This window comes from Bacillus rossius, chromosome 1 (genome assembly GCF_032445375.1).
Source record: "Bacillus rossius redtenbacheri isolate Brsri chromosome 1, Brsri_v3, whole genome shotgun sequence".
NCBI classification, from domain to species: domain Eukaryota; kingdom Metazoa; phylum Arthropoda; class Insecta; order Phasmatodea; family Bacillidae; genus Bacillus; species Bacillus rossius.
The window spans coordinates 272,104,695-272,115,282 of record NC_086330.1 but is presented as its reverse complement, the minus strand read 5'-3'; the positions used below and the strand labels follow the sequence as shown (position 1 = coordinate 272,115,282).

The following is a 10,588-nucleotide window of genomic DNA, read 5'->3' as shown; positions in this document are numbered from 1 at the left end:
TCTCGGCACCACCTGCCGCAACTCCCTCCTCGGCACTACCTGCCGCAACTCCCTCCTCGGCACCACCTGCCACAACTCCCTTCTCGGCACCACCTGCCATGACCTCAGCCAGGGCACCACCTGCTGCAACCTCACTCTTGGCGCCACCAGCCACACCACCAGCAGTGCTACTGGCACCATCCTTACCAACAGCATCACTGGCCACAGGACCAATGCCCTCAATGCCACCTGCACCACCACCTATCAGGATGATGCAAGGTACCACACCAACGCTGGGCCAACTGTTCCGGCCACATGACCACCTGCTGCGCATCCCGGTGGAGGTGAATGGCCAGCCGACGGCGGCACTGGTCGACACAGGCGCGAGCCATGTGTTTGTCGCCCCAAGCCTGGTACCCCCGGGAGCACTCCAACCCTACCGTGCCGAGCTGCGCCTCGCGACCACTACACGGCCAGGGATGACAGTGGGCCAAGCCGAACTCCAGGTAAACCTTCGGGAAATGTCGACCACAGTTCTTGCCCTTGTTGTGGAGCACCTGCATGAAGACCTCGTATTAGGACAGCCCTGGCTGGCAGAGCATGATGCTGTGGTGGAGCTGAAGGCTGCACGAGTCCACGTGGGAACCCGGGAGCGATACACAGTGTATGCCACGGGGCTCGCACCCGAACCACCTGGCGAACCGCTTACACTGGCGCAACTGCGTCACGATGTACCCCCGCAGTATCAGGCAGCTGTGGAAAAGGTGCTGCAAGAGAGGCAGGATGTGTTTGCACTTGCCAACCCCCTGCAACGCACCACAGTGGCAGAGCATCGGATCCCAACCATGCATGATCAACCCATTCATGAACCACCCAGGGGATATGGCTTCCGAGAGCAGAGCGCCATCAGAGAGCAGGTATCAGAAATGTTACGGGATGGCGTCATCGAGCCCTCCAATAGCCATTATAATTCATGTGTGGTGTTGGCCCCGAAAAAGGACGGCTCGCTGCATTTTTGTGTGGACTTCCGGCCCCTGAATGTCATCACCATCAGCTCACCTCCACCCCAGATCAGTGTCGAGGCCGCCATCGCAGGCTTAGGACGAGCCAAAGTGTTCAGCACGCTTGACCTCAAGGCTGGCTATTGGCAGGTGCCCATACGGCCTGGGGACCGAGGTAAAACTGCTTTTACAACACCAGATGGGCGGCGCTTCCAATTCAGGGCCATGCCATTCGGCTTAAAGTGCGCACCAGCCACCTTCCAGGAGATGATGACGCGGGTGCTAGAGGGGTATGTGGGACAGATTGCCATAGCCTACCTCGATGATGTCATTGTGTTTTCCGAGACATGGGAGGACCACATCCGCCACCTTGCCCTCGTCCTAGAGCGGCTCGCGACACATCACCTAACAGCAGCCCCAGCCAAGTGTCATGTCGGGGCGCTCAAAGTCGAGTTCTTAGGGCACTTGGTGGATGCGGCAGGCAACAGCCCACAACCAGTCCACCTGCAGAAAATCGCGGAGGCTGAGGTGCCGAAGACCCGCAAACGGCTACAACGTTTCGTGGGACTCGTTAACTGGTTAAGGAGCTATATACCCAACTTTTCAAGTATCATTGTTCCACTCACAGACCTTTTATCACCACAGTTGTGCTACAGGTGGGATGCGATCGCACAAAATGCCTTTGACCACATCAAGGCCGCATTCACGAGCTGCCACACATTGGCACGGGTGGACCCAGAGCGCCGCCTGTACCTGCAAACCGATGCCAGTGCCCTAGGAGTGGGAGCTGTGCTGTTCCATCTGGACCAAAATGGAGACCGACAAGTCATCGACTATGCGAGTGCGAAGTTCGGCTCGGCAGAGTGTCGTTACCACAGTAACGAGCAGGAGTGCCTGGCTGTCGTGTGGGCTGTGAAGAAGTACCGCCCGCACCTGGAAGGAAAACCATTCACGCTCCGCACCGACAACAGGTGCCTGACCTGGCTGCACACCATGCAGGGAAGGAAGGGCAAGCTGATCCGGTGGGCATTGTCCCTGCAATCTTTTGACTTTGAAGTCGAACATGTCCCTGGAACAGACAACCAGCTGCCCGACCTTCTGTCTCGCGAGCCAGACGAGAACAGCGAGCTAGCCGACCATGAAGACTGGGAGTATATGCTGCCACCCAGCAACCAAAACAGGCAAGCCCAACCAGATGCAACATGCACGCGGATTACAGCCGATGCCCAGGAAGACAACGTACCCCCGAGTACAGCAGCCGACGTCCACCGCCGAGTTTTGGAAGCCCAAGGGACGTCACCAGAGGCCAATCGACGGCGCCAACAGGCGACGATGGGGGAACATGACACCTGGTGTGTACGAGACGGGACAGTGTAGTGCCGTACACCTGGACACCAAGTGGACTGGAAGACGTATGTACCACCTGAAGCCCGGGAAGCTGTACTACGGTTCTACCATGACCACGACCTAGCCGGCCATCCCGGCACCGATCAGACGAAGCGGGCTGTTTGCCAATATTACCACTGGCAAGGAGTCGCCAGCGATATACGCGAGTACGTGCGCGAATGTCAAGTCTGTCAATCACGGAAGGCAAGACGGCGAGATGGGGAGGAGCAGCAGCGGCCACGGGAACCCACCGCAGCCTTCCAGACAATAGCACTGGATGTGATGGGCCCATATCCACGAACACCGAGGGGGAACAGGTTCTTGCTTGTAGTAACTGACCTGTTCACCCGGTGGACGGAGGCCTATCCCTGTCGAAATGTGCGAGCCGCCACCATCACCAAGATCCTGGCACAAGAGTTCTTGCCGCGCTGGGGCTACCCGCAGTCAGCCCTCTCCGACAATGGCAGCCAGTTCTTGGGCCGACAGTGGAGGACCTGGTGCGACGACCACCAAATACAGCACCACACCACACCTGCATACCACCCGCGGGCAAACCCCACCTAATGCCGCAACCAGGAGCTGAAGGCACAGATGCGCATACGCCTCAGCTCAGACCATGCGCAGTGGGACAGGCACATTTCAGATGCCCTGTTCTGCACGCGCCGTCGGGTGAATGCGGCAACTGGTAGAACACCTGCCGAGATGGTTCAGGGACACAATCTACCCCTGCCCGGTGAATGGGCCACACATGGAGTACCACACCCGACAGAAGGACCGGAAGAGCGAGACCGCCGCCGCACAGCCACACACGAAGAAGCACGCCAACGGCAAAAAGTCTACGCGATGGAAATAACACCAACGACGAACCACATGCCACCCACCGTACAAGCAGGAGACCAAGTGTTTGTGCGTGTCCATCCCCTGTCGGCCACACCACGTAATTACTGCGCAGGATTGGCCCCCCGCTGGGGAGGCCCCTACACAGTACAGAGACGCCTGGGCCAGACCACATACCTCGTGTGCCTAGGTGGACGGCGGGTGAAGAAGATTCATCGTGATGACCTGCGCCTTGCCAAACTCCCGGGAGACAGGCTCCCAGAATCGCCTGTAACACTGACTCCACCAGAACACCCAGCACCCAGGAGAGAACTGGACGATCCGACCACCCCTGAGGGTGAGGGGGACGAGGACCAGAATCGTGGGCAAGTCTCACGCCGACGGTTCAGACGCAAACGATTACCACGAGTAATTATCACTGATGTCTCGGCGGATGAAACGACATTCGATGCAGACGAGGCACCAAGTACACCACCGGTCGTGACCGAACCGTACGAGACTGAACCCGATGCACCTGTGTCACTGACCCGGGGTGCCTGGGGCCACCTGGCATCCCTGGAGGATGCCCACTTCACTGTCCATGTGATCGAGCCGAACGACGAGGCTAACGAACAGCCTCGCCGGCCATCCCAGCACCCGTGTCACCTGGATGATAATGGCCTCAATGAGCCAATGACCCCACAGCGACAAATGCATCGAAAAATGAGAACAAGGCTGTTCACAGGCGCAGACACTACACCTGATAGGAGCAGCGACCACGCGCTGTCACCACCCGCAATGGAACCAGAGGAGGACCGAACCAACCAGAACTCGAGTGGTCTGGCAGCACCCGGGATTCCAGAAAGTGAAGAGACCACGTCGGCTACCCAAACTGACCTCCGCCAACATGACAACCTGACCGGACGGCCCCAACGGGTCAGACGGCCACCGAGATACCTCGCAGACTATCACCTGGGAACAATCCGGGGCGCCCGGTATGCTGAAGAAGCCCCCGTGTTCACACAGCGGGATAACCTGTGAGCAGAGCGTGGGCCCTTCCAGCTGCTGCCACTCCAAGTGCCTCCAGCCTGGACCTGCTGCCAATGCTAGGGGTGCAACCATGCTGCGGGGTACCGTTCGCAGGGAAAGACCGGGCTTCTCCAGGGGGGGGGGGGGCGTTTGACGTCGTTCCGCCTGTGACAGTGAAGCCTGGTCTCCACCCCGCCAGTACCTTACCCCGCTGTGATACCGCACCCCTAGCCTAGCCTATGCAGGCTGACGCTGCCGCCCCCCCCCTCCTAGGCCGGCCGCAGTCAACGGCAGTCGACAACGGGTCATCAACTAGGACGGACGTGCCGTTCCCCGCGTTTCCCTTTCGTTCAAAAACCGTCAAGTAATTACGTGCGTGTGTTCATTGTGTTCAGACACCATATAGCCTAGGAGCTTAGTAGTACACGCTGGGGCCGACGACCCACCACAACAACGGCTAGACGCTTTAAGACTAGTCTGGCGCCCTCCCGGAGAACAAACACCTCAACAGAGACACCAGCAACTACTAGGCTCACCCCGGGTATCGAGTTCAAGACCCCGGGTGATGGCAGTAGATTTGCAATGGACAATTACTGAACGATGGGTATTAAGGTATTTAAAATGGTGTATTATTTGTTTGTTTGACAACGTGACCATGGCATTCATGTTCCGTTATACTTGGTTCTTTTTAAAGAAACTCTACTTTATTTTATTCAAAGAGAACCAACAGCCATTTTTACTGATTAAACTATGATAGGAAGAGAATTAACAATATTTTGCATAATAATAAAGCAGTTTATTATACATGTTAAAATATTTTACAGTGATTTTTTTATGCAGATGTTTCTTTTTTTTTTTTGACATACGGATACTTTGAACAGTCTTTTCTCAGTTGTGACTGAATGGCGCTTGGTTCTATTTATATAAAAGCCGTCCAAATTATCACTAGCATACAATTTTCATTTGATACCTAATTCTTTCTTCAATGACTTGATATATTAGTATCCATGTTACCTTAAAGAATACTTCATTACCATTGACTGCCAGTGCTATATGTATAGCGAAACTTAGTCGGTATATGAATTTATGTGTTAAAGGGCACCTTGAAACTACTGACTTATGAATCAGACAAATGAAAAAGGATTCCTTTGTACAATTAGTATTTACGTCGTACTGACCTGGCCGTTAACCCGTGCTCTGCACCGCCAGTACCGTATCCCGTTTTCGGAGTGCGCCTATTGCCCAGCTGGAATGAGTCAGGCGAGCGCCTCGGGCGTGACCCCAATAGACGTAATGAAACTTAAAGGTACGGAACCCCAGAGGCTCGAACCCATAATTCAATTAAGCGAAAAGCCATTAGTACGAAATTACTAATCACCCGACATGTTATAATTGCATCGTAGCCACTCCGGGCGAATACACCACACATGGAGCAGACAACAAATCTCATTAACAGTCACTGCGGCCACTGGCCTTAATTAAAATGCCCGTGACTATGATAAAGTCAGACTAGGAGAAATCCCTCTAAAACAATTCGCAGTGGGACAATATGTTAGTAAATTTACAGTCGCCAACTTGATGTCACAATTTGAATAATTAAATACTACATTAAAACCATTGTTAAGCCTTAAGCACCCAATTACCAGGTGCTACATTTTAATTGGCCACCTGGAACATGTTTTAACTGGTAATAGAGTAAATTCAATTAATATAAGTTTTTTGACGCCGACTCACAAAGAAGAGAAAGTTTCTCTTCCTTGCGAGGTGGCCATGTTCGGCAGTCTCCAACCACTCCGCGCCGGGAACAGACGTGTGTCCGTGGGCAGCATTCAAGTTTGTTTCATAGATTATTTTTATTCTGCACCACACCTTCAAATTTTAATCATTTTATTAATTCATCGCTGCCCACGTCGACTCGGCGCGTATTTTGCGGAACCGGGCCTATCCCGACCGTTTTCATCGTGATACCGCGCTGCGTATCGTATCACTCACGTAAGTGTTTCGCCGAACTTAGGAGCCTACTCATCGACCCCCCCCCCCCTGCACCCGTTAACATTCGGCGCTGGCTGTCTCCAGCGAGCATCGACCCACATCCCGCGAGACTGCCGCGGTAACCATTAGTGTCGCGTAGTGTTGTTTTTTTTTGTGTTAATTGTGTAACGGCTAGACGTCGCCAAGTGTTGGTGAGAGTGTTTTGTAGTGGGACTAAATTAAAGGTAATTCTCACCAACTCGTGTACACTAATTTTCCGTAGTCTCCCGTCCTCCACACGGCCGAACGGCCTTCACAGTCAAGGGAGAGCCATTCATGGTAGATTCAAGCCGTGTACCTGGCGGGGCACGCGGGGGCAGAGTACCCACGACCCAACATCAACGGCCTAGCAGCCCGCTAGCCTGGCGCCCCTCCGGACAACAAGAGCATCGCGACGCCCGTAGCGCCTGTCAGGTACCCCCCCCCCCCGGGCCTTTTACAGAGGTCGGGTGACGGCAGTATTTAATCTCGTTTATTTATCTCAGTAATCACCATATAGTTGAAACTATTCATTTATATTTCCATTATAATTTAATATTACTGTGATAGTCATAACTTCCTTTAGTACGTTTGAGTAAAGCCTTTCCTAAATAATAGTATTTACACATCTGTTTTGTGTGTTTACTATTGTCTAACTCACATCAACAGTTTACCGACTAAACTAGTGTCTCGGAGAACATGAGTGATAACCTAGGACTACTGGATTCTTCCTGGATTTGGGTAGGCACTGGATTCGAACTGAAAAGAGGGTTCAAAGCTACGGCGAATTCGTCATCTCGTTCTTCCGCGACTGGACGTCCTTCTGGCTCTGGAAAGTGATAAAATTAGAAACAGACGGACCTCACCAACAGTCTGTTCACTGAAGAAACTGCAGTCCCATCTGTAGACAGCGGGATGTCGTCACGGCAAAGACTCGTCCTCTGGATGTTCGGGGTCGGCATCGCCAACGCTAGGCACGCCTGGTGGTTTTCCTCTGGAGCTCTTCCGAAGATTTTAATTGTCTTTCTCGTGCATAATCCCCAACGAACGAAACGACCGACGCGGTTGTATGGTTTTCCAGAAGTTCGGAAATTTCCCTAATTCCGTCACTAAAAGTGCAGAAGTTTCTATCCACTCGTCGTTGTCAGCTAAAGAACGAACTCCACGGTTGCCCCGGATCAATTTATAGTAAGTATTCCGGGTGAAAATAATGGTTCGACCCGAATATAGTAGAATGGGGATACTTGCAACAGAGAATGAATTCAACAATATATTACACTATGCCAGACTCATGTTAATGGGATAAATATAGACATGGTACATAATATATGCATGTAGAATACAATGATATGCACAAAATGTTTTTACCCAAAATAGTTTTCACGAATAATGACAAAATATAGCTGTTGCAAGTAACCCCATCAGTGGGGTAACTTGCAACACTTACTAAATCATTTAGGAATTACAAGTTAACACTTATGTGGGGTTACTTGCAACAGTTGGAATATTTAAATACTATATTTAAGTAAAAATGCAATAAAATAGAAACCAAATGTCACAAGAAACTGATCAGTAAACCCATAAAAAAAAAATTAACAATGCATGTTATGAATCAGGTGAGTTCATTGAATTTGTTCAGTAAAATACTCTGTAAAAATATGTCGTCCTCGTACTACTCTTGGTTCTCTCAATATTTTCACAATGTTTTCTTTCATCACATTAAAGGTATCTTCCACTGATGGGAAGAGAAATACTTTTTCGGCCTTAGCACTTTTACGGAGAAAAGAACAATAAACAACAGATTCATTCTTTTCCAAGACTTTAGCAACAAAGAACCTTTGAACTGCCTTATTTGATCTGCTATCATACATTAACTTCACCAATAAAAAGTCACCGGTTTTGATAAGACAGAAGTTCGCAGTCTCATGTTCACTTTCTGCATTCTGATGCACATCTGTCATTTCAAAATCCACAGATTCTGATGAAAACTTGGACCATGTTCTAGCCTTTGCATATGGAGTTGAAGTTGTAGGAGCTGAAGTTGTAGGAGCTGAAGTTGAAGCTAAAGTTGAAGAAGCTGTAGTTGAAGGAGCTGAAGTTGAAGAAGGGTCCTGGTCAATGCTGGTATCTTCTAAACTTCCATTTACACTTAGACCAGGATTAACATTAACAACCCTTCTCTTGCGAACTCGAGGGGCTGATGACTGGCCAAATCGGGCTTCTCGCAGAACCTCAATGAATGCTTCAGACCAAGAGCCATCTGCTGTTGAGTTGGCAGAGGAATCTTCATTCTCAGCTGGAAGTTTATTTAAAACTTGTTGCGGATTGAACGGATACAAGCCAGTTGCTCTGAACCCTGAGCATAAATTTTGCGAAGCATTTTCCAATTTTTCCAGTGTTGCATTCAAATATCTGGGAAATAAATTTTTTGGTATTGTCCCCTTGTACTTTGCTTTGAACTCTGCAAGAGTTTGTCGCCACTTAATTTTCAGAGGACGAAAAAAGGCTACATCGAGAGGCTGACAAATATGTGTGCTGTTTGGTGGCAGTAAAACAAATTTAATGTTATGTTTCCTGCATTCTTCAATGACTGGCATGGACAGATGGCTAGCAAGATTGTCCCCAATCAAGACTTTTGGAGAATTTCCACCTCCTTTATCGCAAGATCGGAAATAGGGCAATGCTATATTGCAAAACCATTTTTGAAATAGGTGACCATCAAACCACCCACTTTTGGAGCACCCGTATATTGTACCCTTTGGTCCGTTCTCCATCCATGTATCATACAGGTGCTCAGACTTGTAAACAATCATGGGTGGTAATACAATGCCTGATGCTGTTCCTGAGAACATCACAGAAACGCTAACTTTGGAGTGATCCATAACACGTTCTGGGTACTTTGCCCCCCGTCTAACCACCACCTTTGCTCTTTGCGGATCATCTGTCATATTGGTTTCGTCGTAATTGACGATCATGTTTGGTTTTACTCCATGCAAAGAGATCTGTAAGTTAGCAAAATATTTCTCTAGAACTTCTCTGCTAACACCAGCCCTTGCTCTCGTAATGTTCTGACAAAATCGTGGTGACAGAATTTTCTTGTGCCTTCCTATAAAAGAAAGATACCAATCCCTACCTGGCATATTTTTTTTAAATCTAAGTTCTGTTCGCCCCTCATTATCTAAAAAGCTTTTAACAAGTAAACAAATATCCAACTTGTCAAATGGAAACCCCCAATCACTCGCCAATAAAATCCCATGAACCAGCTTACGTTCTTCATCTTCTGTCAGCACTGCAGGTCTTCCATAACTTTTGGGGTGCTTCTTTTTGAACGCCCTGTAGATTGTTGATCCAGTGATTCCATACTTTTCACCAGCTTGTCTGTATGAAAGGCCTTTTGTTTTTACATCTTCTATTGCAGCTAAAAGGCTTTCCTTCGAAAAATTGGCATAACTACGATGTCCTGGAACTTTCTTGTGTTTTCTGGCCATAACCTAAAACACAAAAAAAAAAAAAATTACATAGCCTTTACATTTACCTACATAAAAGGGCAACATTCCGAAGTTAAACTAACAGGGGAATTAATATGAAGTTGGTAGGTATGTAATAATTACAGAAAAACATATGTGAAGGTTGTATTTTAGGTTTTAATTGATAACAAAAGTGGGTGTGTCTGGGTTGCAAGTTACCCCACTGGAATCACAAATTCATAAAAAAGCCAACTGACAGAAAACGAATTATCATTGCATGGTATGACTATAGGATACACTTCTTGACACTACATTAAAGCCATACATACCTTACAATGTCTTTAGATGTGTACTTCTAAGAACTTCTACAGGAAGTTTCCAGATGTTACTTTTTGCAGATTTTCAATAATAATATTTATTTATGAAAAACAAATGCACAAAACAATAAGTACCGCCTAAAACAACATGTACAAGCTGCAACAGACATTTGTAAACAAATGGCAATAGAAACATGTACACATCGAACTGAATCATGGTAGCCAACACACAAAATATATTTACCTGTAGTTTTGTTGCAAGTTACCCCACCATTGCAAGTATCCCCATTCTACGTATGTCTTTTCCCTTCAGAGATCTTTACTAAAAGTCTCGAATCCTTCAAGCATTCTAAAACAAACAGCCAAATTATTTTGACAACCATCGACGTTAAAACTTTCATAAAACAAAACTAGTTAGGAAAAGAAGAAAATAACAGCGCTAAATTTGAAAAATCAAAATTTATAAATTACATAGAAGACATGAATGACTAATCAATACTTCCTAAACTGTTTTACCTCCTTAAACCATAAAATAAATAACATGTAGGCTTCACTTGCACGTCTTCCAGAACTATAACTCCCG

At 48.4% G+C, this 10,588-nt stretch overlaps 1 protein-coding gene across 1 annotated transcript; it reads right to left on the bottom strand.

Annotated features, from left to right (window-relative positions):
• Positions 1 to 7,458: 7,458 nt before the first annotated feature.
• Positions 7,459 to 10,035, bottom strand: LOC134530075 (uncharacterized). The gene is made up of 2 exons (XM_063364645.1): positions 10,018 to 10,035; positions 7,459 to 9,712 (listed from the first exon to the last, which is right to left on the bottom strand). The coding sequence occupies exon 2, from the start codon at positions 9,707 to 9,709 to the stop codon at positions 7,844 to 7,846; it is 1,866 nt and encodes a 621-aa protein (XP_063220715.1). The 5' UTR covers positions 9,710 to 9,712; positions 10,018 to 10,035; the 3' UTR covers positions 7,459 to 7,843.
• Positions 10,036 to 10,588: the final 553 nt, after the last annotated feature.